The 16,001-nt window shown below is 45.3% G+C and overlaps 3 protein-coding genes and 1 long non-coding RNA gene across 6 annotated transcripts; 2 read left to right on the forward strand and 2 right to left on the reverse strand.

Moving 5' to 3' along the window:
• Window positions 1-910: 910 nt before the first annotated feature.
• LOC120670723 lies at window positions 911-2,430 on the forward strand. Its single transcript, XM_039950866.1, has one exon. The coding sequence runs from the start codon at window positions 1,147-1,149 to the stop codon at window positions 1,738-1,740; it is 594 nt and encodes a 197-aa protein (XP_039806800.1). The 5' UTR covers window positions 911-1,146; the 3' UTR covers window positions 1,741-2,430.
• A 1,310-nt stretch (window positions 2,431-3,740) lies between these two features.
• Window positions 3,741-5,938, forward strand: LOC120670725 (GDSL esterase/lipase APG-like). Its single transcript, XM_039950871.1, has 5 exons — window positions 3,741-4,080; window positions 4,165-4,295; window positions 4,461-4,950; window positions 5,050-5,452; window positions 5,916-5,938. The coding sequence occupies exons 1-4, from the start codon at window positions 3,885-3,887 to the stop codon at window positions 5,244-5,246; spliced, it is 1,014 nt and encodes a 337-aa protein (XP_039806805.1). The 5' UTR covers window positions 3,741-3,884; the 3' UTR covers window positions 5,247-5,452; window positions 5,916-5,938.
• Window positions 4,301-12,432, reverse strand: LOC120670724. Of its 3 annotated transcripts, none has more exons than XM_039950867.1 (9): window positions 12,164-12,432; window positions 11,825-12,023; window positions 11,385-11,580; window positions 10,518-10,721; window positions 9,580-9,891; window positions 8,369-9,489; window positions 7,511-7,634; window positions 6,894-7,201; window positions 4,301-4,959 (listed from the first exon to the last, which is right to left on the reverse strand). In XM_039950867.1, the coding sequence occupies exons 1-6, from the start codon at window positions 12,386-12,388 to the stop codon at window positions 8,535-8,537; spliced, it is 2,091 nt and encodes a 696-aa protein (XP_039806801.1). In that variant the 5' UTR covers window positions 12,389-12,432; the 3' UTR covers window positions 4,301-4,959; window positions 6,894-7,201; window positions 7,511-7,634; window positions 8,369-8,534. The 3 variants fall into 3 exon arrangements, with proteins under 3 accessions (XP_039806801.1, XP_039806802.1, XP_039806804.1); XM_039950868.1 differs by having other exon boundaries at window positions 7,511-7,663; XM_039950870.1 differs by lacking the exon at window positions 7,511-7,634.
• Window positions 12,433-13,016: 584 nt separating this feature from the next.
• Window positions 13,017-14,966, reverse strand: LOC120670726. Its single transcript, XR_005673339.1, has 2 exons — window positions 14,656-14,966; window positions 13,017-13,642 (listed from the first exon to the last, which is right to left on the reverse strand). It is a non-coding gene; the product is annotated as an uncharacterized LOC120670726 (long non-coding RNA).
• Window positions 14,967-16,001: the final 1,035 nt, after the last annotated feature.

A 16,001-nucleotide genomic window follows, 5' to 3' on the forward strand; every position in this document is an offset into this window, starting at 1 on the left:
GCGTGCGTCGACGGGGCCACAGGTTACTTGTGTACGCCAGTACTCTCTCCGTTTTAAATTATAGGTCGTTTGATTTTTTTCAACTCTAAATTTGACTACTTGTCTTATTCAAAAATTTGTACAAAACATCACTTCTCTTATTGTGGCTTGCTTTATTAATACAAATTCTTGAAGAATGGTTTAAATTTGACTATATTTGCACAAATTTTTTGAATAAGACGAGTAGTCAAACTTGGTATTAAAAAAGTCAAACGATCTATAATTTGAAACGGATGGAGTATGTAATAGCCGATGGGCAGATTGGGAAACAAAACGTAGAGCAAGAAATCGTCGGATGAGTGGCCGATCTAATGCAGTTTGAGGATGATTAACCTGAGCATATAACTATTGTGTAATAGTTGGGCTTAATTTAGGGGCCCTAGCACGTGGGGCCCTGTGCAGTGGCACCGCTCGCACGTGCCTCGGGACGGCTCTAGCCCACCTCTTATTTATGGTGATGCGTGACGAGAGCCCACTAGCTATGAGTTAGTTGGACGCTCCAATCAGGACCTTGTATCAAGGTTGAGTCGGGCCTTGAGGTCAACCTAACACATGATGGTTATTGTAACCATATTTTGTGGTTCTCCTACATTTCTATATGCATGATGCTATCTATTCACGGTGCTACAGTGAGATCATTAACCAAAACGGGTGGCTATTGAGTTTTAATCTGATCCTTTTTCTCATGGTTGGTATCATCTTATTCTGACAAGTGTTACCGCAATATAGTACATCATCTCTGGTGGAGGAGTTCGCTGGCATGGGCCCACTGCTTGCGCGACAGCGTATGGGCCCCCATAGCACGCTGCCACGGCCCACTACACTCAAAAGCCCTTGCGTGACCGCGTGAGACGGCACGACGCGGCCCGTAGATCGCTGTCTCGTGGTCTCGACCGTATCTTGGATCGACCTCTACTAAAATCGTCAATGGATTCTCAAGAAAAAAAAAAGGGAAAACCTAGATCCTCAGAGATAGAAATCGCATCGTTTCCTCGTCGCCGCCTGCGTCTTCCTTCTTGCGATGCCTATATGCCTTGCTTAATTACCTGAAGCAGAGAGAGTACCATTGCACAGTTGCACGGTTCAGAGTAATCTTTGTGCCTCCCAATGGCGTCGACGACGACCAAGCGCGCTTCCTCGGCCTGGGCGGACCTGCCGCCGGACCTCCTGGGCCTCGTCCTGCGGCGCCTGCACTCCCTCGCCGATCGCGCCCGCGTCGGCGCCGTCTGCCGGCCGTGGCGCTCCGGCGCTCGCCTGCACCGGGACAACCTGTCCCCGGCGATGCCCTGGGTCGCGCTCGGCGGCGCGGCCTACGTCGACGTCGTCAACGGCGACGCCGCGCGCAGGCTGAGCCTTTGTGTCCCCGAGAAGGCCCGCTGCCGCGGCTCGGACGGCCACCTCCTCTTCCTCACGCGCGCCGCCACCGGCGCGTGCTTCCTGGCGGACCCCTTCTCCGGGGCCGTGCTCCCCGTCGCCGACCTCGCCTCCTTCATCAAGGAGCTGACCCGCGGGGAGATGTTCTCGCGCAGCTTCGGCCTCAGCCTCAGCGTGCGCGTCCACAAGGTGGTGCTGCTCTGGCCTCCCCGCCATGGCTCCTCGTCGGTGCCCGTGGTCGCCGCGATGGTGAAGAACAGGGCCAGCCAGTACAATACGAGTATACGACCGTCTTCGTCTGCAGGGCGGGGACGGACACGGGCGTAGGCAATGAGAGCTACGGCGCCATGGCGGTGGACCTCCCGCTCGTCAAGGACGTGGCGTTCTTCCATGGAGACCTCTACGCCCTCTCGACGCGTGACGAGCTCCTCGCCGTCCAGTTCTGCGAGGACCCCCGCGGCAACCCGGTGATCACCGCCGTCAAGTACGTGATCAAGAGCCCGGACGACGGAGATGCCGTACGCGCACGACGGGATCCGCCCCGCCAGCGATGTGCGTCTCGTCCAATCCGGCGACCAACTGCTGATGCTGAGACGGTGGGTCATCGACGACGGCGGCGACAGCACCAGCGTCTTCGATGTCTACGAGGCAGATTTTGGCGCCAGCCGGTGCCGGTGGAAGCCGGTGAGCGGCCGCGCGCTCTTCCTGGGGCGGTGCTGCTCCAAGTCCGTCCCTGTCGGCGATGGCCATTTCGGCGCCGAGGAAGACTGCATCTACTTCGTGCGCCACGCCGGCGACTCTGGCATCTACGACATGGAGTGCTGCAGGGTGAGGCCGCTGGTGCCGGACACCAAGGTTCTCCGGCGACACGGGCGGTCGTGGAACCCGACGTGGGTTTTCCCTGACCAGTCCATAATTGAGGCCCATTATTATCTGATGAAGGAGTCATTGGCGCAGGGTGCTGTGTAAATGTGTAAATATTCTGCTTTGGATGTCCTAATGATCCAAATATGTGCACAACGTGTCCTTGAAAAACTAATTTGTAACTTAAAAGTTTGCAATTTTAACTTCTATCAAAATAACAAGGCCAATTATGGTGTATAGAAGTTTGCGTGCCTATCGAATAATATAGGCACGCAAACTTCTTAAAAGACATTTACATTTTTTTTCATGAACTTTCACCACTTATGGTGCATTATTATTGTTTTCACTATATATGCACCCTATATAAAAGCTAGATATTGTACATGTAGATTTTTTTTAAAAGGAACGGACAAGAGTTTTGCCGTTATCCTATTAATATTTTTTTTTGAACGAACGTTATCCTATTAATATAGGAGAGCTGTCCGTGTGGATGACGATTCCTGCGATCTGATGCCACATGATAGTGCTAGTATTTGGTTGGATGCTACAGTCATATACGAAATTCTCCCGATAGGCACTTGTGTACATGCAATTGTTGTGCGGAGCATCAAGCTTGCTGAGATTGCTGGATGAATCCCGTATGAATGAGCGCAAGATGAGGAAAATATTAAGTGACTAAGGCAGTGAGTGAACTTTACAAATGATATCCTTCTAAATTGTTGTCATCTTTTGGAAACATTTGTGATTGGCGACACAAATATCTGCGCTTGTGGCTATTCATTCTTGAATCCAAACCTTTCTATCAACAGACAGAAGTCGCTGCCTCCAAGTAACTATAGGTGCAATATGTCGAGGCCTCACGCTTTCAATTCGTGCCATCAGGTAGCTCTGTCAGATTTTTTTTAGTAATAACCTATCCATTATAGCTATTTTTTCAATTATGTGCTCACACTTATAGATAATTTTTTCTTAAATAGTAGGCGACATGTCTGTCAACAGCAAGACATCTGCGATTTCAATAATCTTAACACGTCTGTCAACCGGTAGGCTGTACATTTCTTTAAAAAATAAGGGTGCATATGTGTTTTTAAGTGCAGGTACTACATTTATTTCGAAATAATCATGTCATCAGTTGTCAGATAACAGCTGCGTGTCACAACGAAATGGATCATTACGAACTTCATTTCATAGCCTACAGTACTAGGAACAGATGCAGTAACATTATGAAACGACGTGCATAGTCAGGGTTCCCGTCGGTACAGCTTGGACGACGCCTTCAATTCCAACCGCGAGCTGCATCGACGTGGACGCATTGTACCATGTATATCCCCGTCGTTCTAAATTATTAGTTATTTTAATTTTTATAGATTGATAAATTTTAATATACATCAAGACATAAATGTATGTAGATGCATAGCGAAGTCTATAAATTTGAAAAAACCAAAACGACTGTTAATTCGGAACGGAGGGAATACTATGCTAACTCGCATATAAATATCTTGACAGGCCAGTATGTCGGCCACGGGTGCAGTGCGGACGAGCGTAAAGACCTAGTAGCATGGCGTCCATGGCAGCGCTGCTGGCCCTGTTCCCTCGCGGCGTTCGCAATGAGCGGCGGCGTCCAGGCACAGCCGCTTTTGCCGGCGGTCATCTCCTTCGGCGACTCGACCGTCGACGTCGGCAACAACAACTACCTCCCCCGCGCGGTGTTCAAGGCCAACTACGCGCCGTACGGGGAGAGCTTCGCAGGCCACGAGCCCACCGGCCGGTTCTCCGACGGCAAGATCGTCACCGACATCACCGGTCGATTGCTAGGCACTACCGCCACACGTGTGCATGCTCCGGCGACCGTGACGAGCGACTGACGCCGACCGTGTGTGGTTGCAGCTGACACGCTGGGCTTCGAGAGCTACGCGCCGCCGTACCTCAGCCCGCAGGCGTCGGGGAAGAACCTGCTCATCGGCGCCAACTTCGCCTCGGCGGCGTCCAGCTACCACGACGACACGGCGGCCATGTATGTAAGTACCACAAGCTCAGCTCTCCATGTCAGCATGTTGCTACATATACAGTAAAAGGCTTTGGGTCAGTACAACAGCCATCTTTAGCAGCACAAGATTTTGCATGATGAAACTATGTGACAACTGACAACAAGTACTTCTGCTACTGCTCGTGCACACGTGCAGGACGCGATCACGCTGACCCAGCAGCTCGAGTACTACAAGGAGTACCAGTCCAAGCTGACCGCGGTGGCCGGGCGCGGCACGGCGCGCTCCATCCTCTCCGGCGCGCTGTACGTCGTCAGCACCGGCACCGGCGACTTCCTCCAGAACTACTACCACAACGCCTCCCTGTCCCGCCGCTACAACGTCCCCCGGTACTGCGACCTCCTCATCGGCATCTTCTCCGACTTGGCCGAGAAGTTGTATAAGCTGGGGGCGCGGCGGATCGGCGTCACGTCCATGCCGCCACTGGGGTGCTTCCCGGCGTCCATCAGGCTGTACGGCAAGGGCCGCAGCGCGTGCGTGGCTAGGCTCAACCGCGACGCCGACACCTTCAACAGGAAGCTGAACGCCACCGTCAAGGTGCTCAAGGGGCGGCACGCCGACCTCAAGATAGCCATCTTCGATATCTACACGCCCCTCCGGAAGCTTGCCGAAGCGCCGGTGGAGCAAGGTACTCGTGCTGAATCAGAGCAAAAAAAAAAACGATGTCAAGATTCCCACATGTGCTGGACCTGATAATTAACCATATACGATTGTGCCTTATTCTTAGGCTTCGCTAACGCGAGGGGGACGTGCTGCCGGACGGGCACGGCGAAGACGAGGGTGTACCTCTGCAACCCCACGACAGCCGGGACGTGCCGGAACGCCAGCAGCTACGTTTTCTTCGATGGCGTCCACCCGTCGGAGGCTGCCAACGTCTTTATGGCGGAGTCCATGGTCGAAGCCGGCATCGACCTGGTCACCTAGTAATGGCGTCAATAAACAAGAGCGCTATATAGCAGCTGCAGGTGCTGCAAAACAAGGCAGGCCATATCCATGCATGTGTTGCTGCTTATCGGTTTCCTGTTCCGTCCGGGAAAAAACTGCAGTATACTGTTAATCTGTTAAATAGCCTGTGCGGTTGCCCGATCACTTTAGTAATATTGTTATATACATTACATGTTTTCCGATCAGTGGCGGAGCTGGGATTCAAATTGAGGGGGGGCTCATTTTCCTTTCTTCTTCCTCCCTCCTTCCTTTTTCTTCTTCTTCCTCCTCCTTTCTTCTTCCTCTTCTTCACTCATGCTTGAAAAATGTTGGGGGGAGGGGGGGGGCTTTGGGGGCTCCATGGGAGTAGGGGGGCTGGAGCACCCCCTGGCTCGGCCACTGTTTCCGATATACTCCCTCCTTCCTCGTTTATAAGGCACGGTGGAACATGGCACGGTCTTCCAAACGATACTTTGACCATTTATTTGTCATATATTATATCATTTATAATTATAAATTTATAATCATTGTAAACTATATTTGATGACGAATCCAATCATATAAAATTTATATTATAAAATTAAAAATTAATAGTTAAATTATTGGTCAAAGATATAAATGTTTGAATCTTGATATGCGTGTGTGCCTTATAAACGGGGAAGGAGGGAGTATATAAGTTTGTATATGTGTTATAAAAAAAAAGGCATTGACTGGTGGCGTGGCCTAAGGATCGTACTCCCTCAATTTTCTTTTCTTAAAAAAACATATTCCAGTTTGTTAGAATGATGATTTAACTAACAACTACTCAATTAGTATTTGACTAATGTGATGGGATATGAAACCACGATCATAAAAGGATTGTCCTAACGGAACGAAATAAGCATTGTCATTTCAAATGGAGGGAATACCTAACAAATGCAGGAGCTCTATCCTTCTACCAATGTTATGCGGCATTAATACTAATACATTAAATGACCATAACATTTTAGGTATGCAAGAAACTAGCAAATAGACCAAAACTTCTCATCCAATAGCATATTATATTTGCTAACAACAAATATGTATTTTCGCTTGCTTGCACTTTGAAGTTGATTTTGTATAAGATCCAAACAACACCAGCAGCCAACGACCAACTATTACCAACAAGCCATAAACTGACTAAGTGCAACAGCCTACACGAGTACAGGTGTATATCGAATCCAGCAGTCCAATGAACCCTCATGAGCCAAAGGTTGTTAGCTCAGTTGGCCTGGGCGTAGCCAGCGGCACCCGCAGGTGGGGGCGGATTTCCCCGCCTGCGGAAAAAAAAAACCCTCGCTGTGCTCTTGATGACTTGGGCTGTGTTGTCAGCCTGGGCCCGGCCCGGTAGGTAACGGCCCCAAGAACGTGGCACCAGACCCAGTGGGCTGTGTTGTCAGCTTGGGCCCGGCCCGTTGGGTAACGGTCCCAGGAACGTGGCACCAGTTCCAAGCTCAAGAGCCAGGGTTCGGGGGGTTTCTCGGCCGGGGTCATCTTGGCCTCTTCTTAATTGTAATGCCGCGGGGGCAGTCTTTCCCCCGCCCGGTCGAGTTTTTTTATGAACCCTCATGACCCAAGGAAACACAATTCATTCGCTTGCATTAATCAGGAAGGAAAAGATCATGTTACCTGCAGACCATCCCTGTTGCAGAATTGACAATTCTCCCATGTCCCAGAACCCGTACCAGAGCAATGAATGCTGCACCTGAAGACATTATGCCGTCCATACTCCGGTTCACATGACAAGCAGGTTCCATTGTTCTTGGAAAGCAGTTTAAGGATTTCTTAACACAAAGATGTATCACCGAGTGCAGCCAGAAGAAATGAAAACCTGGTACTCTGAAATAAGCCTACTTGATGTTTGTTCAAAACAGGGACTGGTCAACTTTTCAGTAAAAGAGCGTCTAAACTCTGAAGTAGCAGCAAGTCATGTGAATCTGAAACCGTGAAAATAGAAACCAACTCATCAGAAGTGGGGAATGCTAGCAGCCTAGCACATAAAATAAAATTAGCAGTTTAGCATGTGATAAACCTAACAACTACTCGCTCCATCCCAAAATAAATGTACTTCTAGAGTTTGGGTGAAGAGATTAATGTTAGTGAGAAATTGCATATATACCCCTATAAAGGTGTAATCATTGCCCTTTAGGAGGAAAGAAAGTAGAAAGACAACTAAAGTTAGGTGGTTCTATTTCTAGATCTGCATTTATTTTGGGACAAATTTTGAAATCTAGAAGTGTACTTACTATGGAACAGAGTACGAAGAATAGCTAGCATTCATGACACTGAGCAAGTGGTGCAATTATCAAATTGCTTGTCAGTTGAGGCCGACGGGCGAGACGCAATCAATGACTCGGACCACGGCAGCGTCTGTAGAGATGTGAACAGTTACAGGGAATCTGAGATCAAGGCAGAGAAGAAAGAAAGAGGCATTGGGTCCACAGTAGATTTGACATTAACCCACAACTGCACAAAATTCAAGTTCTTTTACATAAAGTTCTAAGCTACCATATGCAACTTCAGGATAGCAAAATTGAGGTAGTGAAGACATAGAACTCATAACTTGCCAGAACAATTTCTTCAGTCTGGCAAGGCACAACTAAAACAACTGCATCAAATACATTAAGATTCCTCCAGGATATTTTGTCTTATGTCACTTTGGAGAATGTATGCAGGTACGGAAAGCTATGGCTCAAGAGAAAATAGGTAAAATAACTTGTTCCTCAAAAACAGTTTGGACTCTGGTTACTGTAAAAACAGGTCAAAGCTTCCACATTGCAACAAAAAGTACCATTCATAGTAGCGTGTCAAGAGAAGTTGGCCAAGTAAGAGTGATCCTTTCATATTGATAGCCAACAAGGTGCAGTGTACAAGCTCATGACGGTAAATTACAGTGTAAGTTCCAGATTGGAGCCAGCAGGCAGCAGCTACATTTCCAATCGAAAAGTTGATTTCACCACTTGTCCGTGACATATTTCAATATTTGTATGTGTTACAAGTATTACTTTAAATTAACTATAACTGACATGTACTATTAAATTACATTATCTTGAACTGATCAGGAATTCAGGATTTATTGCAGTATTTAAATGGACAGGACTTACCATTCTGGAAGGAAATGATCATTAGCTGCAATGGATCTGGTGCAACTCATCAGTTCAGAGTATTGTGCTTCCTTCAACCATATTACCATTACCATCAGAATGGAGATTGACAACCAATTTAGACCCATTCAAATATTCAATAGCTGCATAAAATCCATGGTCACTGCTACAAAGGAACTTTAAACTTTTTATTCATTTTGAGGATAACATCACCAAATATCTCACAGCCCTGCCCATTCTTATCCCAGTTTAACAACCTATTATGAACATCAATTGCAAAATCTCTATCTTGATCTGCATCATCCAGCATCTCAACTAATAACTTTACACACTTGAGCAGGTATGGCCCTGTCTTGGTTTTGAGTTGACTAACAAAATGCTGGCATTTATCTTCACGATAAAAAATCAGTGAGGACATATCCTCAACAACATCAAGCCAGCCAAAGATGAGATGTGCACCACTCAAAGCCCATCTGTGAGCAGTACCACTGGAGGTGCTCGAGAAACCATCATTAGTGGCAAGATCTTTTGTTTTCATCTCAACTTCAGTTGACTTCAGAACCTGCCCAGTGCTTGCATAGTGCAGAAGCATGTAGCAATTCTGCTCATGAACACAACTAGACGTTACAAGCAATACTCCCAATGGAATCAACAGATGCAATAGATTATGGCAAGAGGGATGGAAGTCTGAGAGTTTTTCAGCTTGCACTTGAGGAAAGGCCATTGTGCTACAAAATTTGACACAGTGATCATCAAATTCTTTTATCAGGGTGCTTACAGTGTTGGTTGGCACATGGAGTTTCTCAGAGTCCACAGCTGTGGGTATTCGCAATTTTCTCCTATGATTTACAGTACTATTTGGGCGCCTTTTGTTGTTCCAAGCCCAAGAATGTGATATTTCCAAAATATTGGTAGCTAGCATCTGGCACTGATCATCATTAGAAGGGCATAGGACCCAAGAAAGGTAAAAGGCTGCCCTCTGAGCAAGACTGACATCACTTAAAGAATCAGCAGCTATCTCTTTGGATAATGTTTCTGATAAATAATCCTGTGAGCCTTCTCGGTGGAAAAGTAAAGCGATTGCAAAATGGAACCAGATAGGGAAATTTATAATCATGTACCTGCAGAGATACAGTTGCAGCAGGAGCAGTTAACTTCTGTCAAAACAAATCCAAAACATCTACCTTTCTTGTGTCTTTAAAAACACATACCAAGCAGAATTATAATTTACTGATCCCTTCACAGGTTGTAGTTGTGTGTTTTGCAGTGAAGAGCACCTGGTTCTTGTGTTGTCCAAATGAACCAACGCGTTGATATAAGAAACTAGGTCCACAAAGGCTTTACATGATAAGGGTCCAGTTAGTATCACAAGCAAGTCACTATGTTGGCTTGGGAAGTAAGCATGTGAAAAGGGGAACTTCTGTCCCAACTCTATGGATATCCCCCATGACATTGGCTTGAGAAGAATGTCTAATGCTGAAGATAGCAATGCACTGTGAAGTTCCAGCACAGAAGTCAAACCCCTGCACAAATAAAGGATCAATAAACAGATTTTACAAGAACCAGCCCTTAAACAAAGAGCCCATTGTATAATTGATTCAGAAAGTTATCTCTTAGTATAAAGATACACAGCTCTCCTGCGTGTTCTAAAAAAAATATTTTTTTAATTCAGAAAGCATACAGAGCGGTGTAAATGTAACATCCATAATAGTGCTATTGGTAAAATATCATTTAGACATAGAGGAAGCAATGGTACAAAAAATATAAAATATCAGTCAATTTAATTCTTTCAAATGTGTAAGGTTAAAATTAATTTGGGACCAACCTCTGCAGAGATAGTTCGGTAGGGTTTACCAAGACATCTGTTTCAAACCACTCTACTGGGATCAACTTTAACTCACGACCTGTTTGGTTTTAGTCCACTGCCTAACTTTGCCACGCCTAAGCTTTGTCATGCCAGGGTTTCTTAGATAACTGTTTGGTGGTAATTGTGGCGAGCCAGAGGGTATCAGCAGTCATCTACTGCTCAGCAGTTTTATTATTTGTAAGAATAAAGTACTTGTAGAAGCCAATGGACTGAGACACATCAAACTTAGTGTCAATGAGAGTATACAGCATTCCATAATAATGTTTGGGGGTGTGAACTTACGTTGCTAGGAACCAGAAGTGCAATAATGATCCCATCTCCATAAACATTGTTGGGGAGCAAACCAGGCAAATTATGATGATACGCCACTCCATTCGATTATGTAATTCCTTTCTGAGGCAAAGTAAGGGCCTTCTAGTGACCTCCTGGAGCATCGCTGACAGATCATCCTTAAAAATTGATGGATCAAGATGCCATAAAAGCAACCTACCACAAACAAAATATATGTGACTAAATCAGTACACAATGTAAAGAAATGCACAGAAGATTTTTTGACGTCCATGCAGTAGCAGCAAGATGCACATGAGCATAATTAAGATGGTATTGCCTGTCACTGTACTACAAATAAAAAAAACAAGTAGAGGTACCCTGGTGAACAACACCATGGAAGTAGTATCCAGTAAGCATAAAACTTAACTCCAAGCTTTCAAGAGCCCCCTTAGCATTTTACAACGTACTCCCTTGGATTCCAAACGTACTCCCTTGGATCTGGGTTGGTCAAACTTTTAAATTTTCTAACCAACAATATGTAAAGTTATGAAGATTGAGATTGAGAACATAATATTGCCCCTCATTACAAATACTTTCACAATTTAGAATTCATTTTATCTGAAATAACATATTTATGGAAAGCAACAGTGTCACATTGGAGACCATGCCAATGTCCTCCTAAATGACTTACATTTGGAATCAGAGGGAGTATTTTTCTTATTCCTACTACAAACTTGCAGCAAAGGAATAGCGTATGTATAGTATAGCACAGGAAAGTACAACACCAACAGTCCAACACATCTTTTACTTCCTTAAATCTTCCATTTTATTAATAGCAAACGATGATCCACAAGTAATAGCTGCTAGTATGAGGCATACCTCAGTGGGATTGAGTTACCAGTAGGCGGGGCATGATTGGAAGGATGGTTTATTAACTCTGCAGCAACGGTTCCAACATCATATTCGCTTTCTCCCTCTTCCTTATAATATGGTAATGGGAAAAGACACTGGGAGTGAGGGGACAAGACCGCCATTTTCACAACAGCATATAACAGATCATAAGAATGCCTTCCAGCTGTATTAAAGAAGTAATAAGTGACGATGTTAAGATAAGACAGACAGTCAACCCTACAGGGATAACATAGCATTTACAAGCTAATCTCTCAACTCTCAAATGCAAAATTGCTTACAATAAACACTAAGAATGGCGCATTATCTTTTAGTCGTTTGGTGACCACAACGTTGATGGGCATTTCCTGTAACACCAAAAAACCTAATTGCAACGCATCGGAAGAGAACCCGGTAAAAAGAAATCTCACCATCACAATCCCCCAATTTCTGCACAAGGGCTGCACAAGTCCGGAGCAGCTCGCGGCAATCCCCTGGCGAGACGGAGCTCCCAACACAGAGCATCTCCTCGCCAGCGCCCCCATCGGGCCGGACCACGCCGCACGAGACTGACGCGGAGAGCGCGGAGACGAGGGTGCGGACCAGGCAGTCGATGCGAGCCCTGTTCACCTGTACCCACACACACACACACTTCCATCAGCACGAGGGTTTAGCTAAACTTTTTTTTTTCGAACAAAGGGTTTAGCTAAACTGGACAGCGGGAGCAAATGAGTAATCGAGCTGGGAACACGACGAGGATGTTGCCTTGCCTCTAGCGGGTCGAAGCACATAAGGGAGAGTGCGGAGTCCAGAACCCTGGTTCCGGATGAGGCGCCGCCCCTGCCGCCGCTGGGGTTGAGGGTGGCGGCGAGGGAGATGATAGCGGCCGAAAGGGCGTCCCCGGCGGAGGCATCGCCGCCGCCGGTGGGAGGCCGGGAGAGGCGCGAGGCGAGCTCGGCCAGCACCCGGGGGAGGTCTTCGAGGGGAGGAGCCATAGCGGCGGGAGGGAACGATGGCCGCCGCGACCACGAGAACTGAAAAGGGGGAAATCCAGCGTGCACCGGTGCTGTGTGCGACTGAAATTGGGTAATGGGCTGAAACAAATCAGCGACCTGGATTGAAGCCCATGAGTCGACCCAGTAAAATTCTGCGATCAAGTCTCGAGTATTGGGCCGTGTTTGGTTACACGTGAAAAAAATTTCGCGAAAAGAAAATCTTGCATGCATAAAGTATTAAATGAAGTATATTTGCAAAATTTTTCCACATATGGGTGCAATTTTGCGAGCCGAATCTAATGAGCCTAATTAATCCATAATTTGCTACATTAACTTTATTGTAATCATGTGGTCAAAGGCCTCATTAGATTCATCTCACGAATTTACCCAGGGGTTCTATAGGTGGTTTTGTAATTAGACTTTATTTAACACTACTAATTAGTAGTCAAAGGTGTAAAAAAATTTGGCGCATCCCAAACCAAACACGCCTTGTTCTGCATTTTTACTGGCAGTCTGCCGAGCACCGCTCCAGTTTTGTGTTGTCTGCATTTGATGTTTGAGCAGCACTGTCTCATCCATTAGAATAAGGGCCATGCCCAGTAAACAAGAGATACAGCCTGAGGCAGAGTTACATTAACAATATTCTACAATCTACAATTAGGAGATACTTCAGTTGTACATATCCTGGGACCTGGAGTCCTGGTGTACAAGAGCTTACACTTCGAAACTGCACAAGAGCTACAGGATCCACCTGCATAGTGCAAACAGATCATAGTCGATGCATTGCCCTCACAATATGGCAGCAGAAATCAGGTTAAGCATACAATACAATGTGAGTAACAGGTAGCTCGTGACATTGAGCAACCAAAACTATTGAATGAGGTACCATAATTTGGGGAAAACTCAACACTGTCATTCTTATTTCAAGATTATAAATAAAAACATGGAGCATGAAAAACTGCTCCAGTAGTTTATTGACTACGGCCATCCTTTCTCTTCTAGACCTCTGGAGAAGCAATTTCATACTTCTCCACAAATCCATGGTATATATCATTTTGTTTCTGCCTTAGAAGGGTCTTTGCTTGTGTCTTTTCCGGATACTGCAGCTGATGCTGCCGCTGTCACAGCCGCAGCCGCTGCACCAATCTTGACACCTCCTGCAGCTTTCATCGCCCCACCGATCTTCGCAAATGCTGCTATCCCACCAACTAGAGCAGCACGTAGCGCTACCATCGGTCTGACCATGGTATATTCCTGAAGCAATTTCAGCATACATCAGCAGTTTCGGAACAAGTTTAATGCAAGCATCACACTTCTCAGAATGCATTCAATGTCAGTAACATCATCAACATCAACAAAGCCTTTTAATCCCAAGCAAGTTGGGGTAGGCTAGAGTTGAAACCCAACAAAGACCATTATTCATGGTTCTGGCACGTGAATCGCGGCTTTCCAAGCACTCCTATCCAAGGACAAATCTCTAGGTATACTCCAATCTTTCAAGTCTCTTCTAATTGTTTCTTCCCATGTCAACTTCGGCCGGCCCCTGCCTCTCCTCATATTACCGTCGTGTTTTAGGATACCACTATGCCATTCAATGTCAGTAAATTGTAAGTATATTTTCCCCTCAGCTCAGTGATAACTTACAGGTAAAAGAATAGTAATGATCATACAACCTACAGTATTTTCATTAGCATGGGGTCCCCTTTTAGCTAATCCCGTCATTTCTCGACTCGAATGAAATTGTGTTTTTTTAGCAGACAGCAGTTACTTTCTTATCATGTTTGTGGCCAAATGAACACAATAGATGACGAGATACGGGCTAGCCAGGGTACTGCTTAAGAAAGGGAAAAACAGTGAATGCTAAAGATGGTGTTTCTGTTCTACAGTAAGTGAACTGAGATAGAGCGGTGTAATGCGAAATACACTGGGGCACCTAACATACAAGAAGATGGAGAAAACTTAGTGATAAGACCTGATGAGCAAGACCTGATGAGCATAGAGCCACAAGTTTGCAGTGCATCAAGCATTCATGCTGATTTATAAATACAGTACATCAAACCTAGGTAACTGGCCAAGAATTGCAAGGCTTGACATTCTTCATAGTTTGTTTTACTCAGGACTACTTGACAACCAGGGGCGGAACCAGTATAGGACATGGGTAGATCGAATCTAGTAGGTAAAATCATGGTCAGATCTGAATACAAATACTATATGTTAGGGTTTGGGTGTTTGATTTCGCGCAGCAGGAGGGGAATAGGCAGGCATACCTCTGTCGGATGTTCGTCGCCGGCGAAGCGCCCCTCGCTCGACGAACAACGGGCAGCGCAACTCGCCCTCTAGTCGCCGCTATGAAAGGAAGACCGAGGCCGAGAGAAAGAACAGAGAATTCGTGGGAAGGGAGGGGAGGCCGAGCTGCAGCTGGGCAGGGGAGCGTGGAGGGGGAGGGCGGCGCACGGGCCGACCTCGTGGAGAGCGGCAGGCGCTGGGGGAGCGAAGGGAGGAGACGGGTCGCGGTGCCGAAGGAGCTGGCCTTGTTGGCTTGTTGCCGTGTGCTCGTGTTGCCCGTCAAAGCAGAAGGCACTGCTGCTCCTGCTGATAGTATGTATATTCACGCCTAAATCTAGAACTTTCTAGCCATGTCGCATTACATAAATAGATTGTAAATCGCGAGATGGATCTAATAAATATAATTAGGTTATAATTAGACACTAAATTACTATAGTAAATATATGCTAATGATGAATTAATTAGACTCATTAGATTCGTCTCGTAGTTTACAGATGAGATCTGTAATTAATTTTGTGATTAGTTTATATTTAATACTTCAAATATGAAAAGATTCCCTTTCAAAATTTCAAAATAGGGAACTAAACACACCTTTAAATCTAAAACTTTATAACCACATATCCAATGCTGTGTTCTCATATGTCCAAATATGTTCTAGAAAAAATTGTACACCTTCAGGTTTCATCAAATGATAAGGGAACATTGCGCAACTCATATGAAATTCTTAAAAACTATACACCAAAAAAACTTTATGCATCCACAACCCTCAAAAAATAACAAAACAAAAAAAACAGCATTACATTGAAAATTTTCTACACATACGGCGTTCTAATCACCAGACTCTGTGCATCTTGGACTTTTGTACTATAAATAATTTTTTAGGAAAACTTCTAGATTAAATAAATTAAAACCAGCGGTGCTATAAGTAACTAGTCAGGTTGGCGCGCTACGCGCGCCTATAAAAAAAATATTGACCTAAAATATTAATAGAAAGATATTATTCGCTACTATATTTGAAACAATATCGTATCGATGTATTGAGTTAAATCTAAAAATTACAGTAAAACGGCATAGTAGTTTAGAGACCGAGAGCGCGCCAATCTCAAGCATTTTAGTATAGAGGTACAGGCAATTTTTCCTTAGGAATTCCTTTTTTTGTCAGTAGGTATAGTTTGATTACTTTAGTAGTAAAAAAAAATTAGAAATGAATGAACAGTTCAAGTATATTTTGTGAGTTTACGGAGGGAAACCCAAAGCCAAAAAGTAGTAGAACTACCATGTAGGAAGTAGTTAAATATATTTTGTATTGTCAAATAATGGAAGGAAA

The sequence above is a fragment of the Panicum virgatum genome, chromosome 4N (assembly GCF_016808335.1).
Source record: "Panicum virgatum strain AP13 chromosome 4N, P.virgatum_v5, whole genome shotgun sequence".
Lineage (NCBI taxonomy): Eukaryota > Viridiplantae > Streptophyta > Magnoliopsida > Poales > Poaceae > Panicum > Panicum virgatum.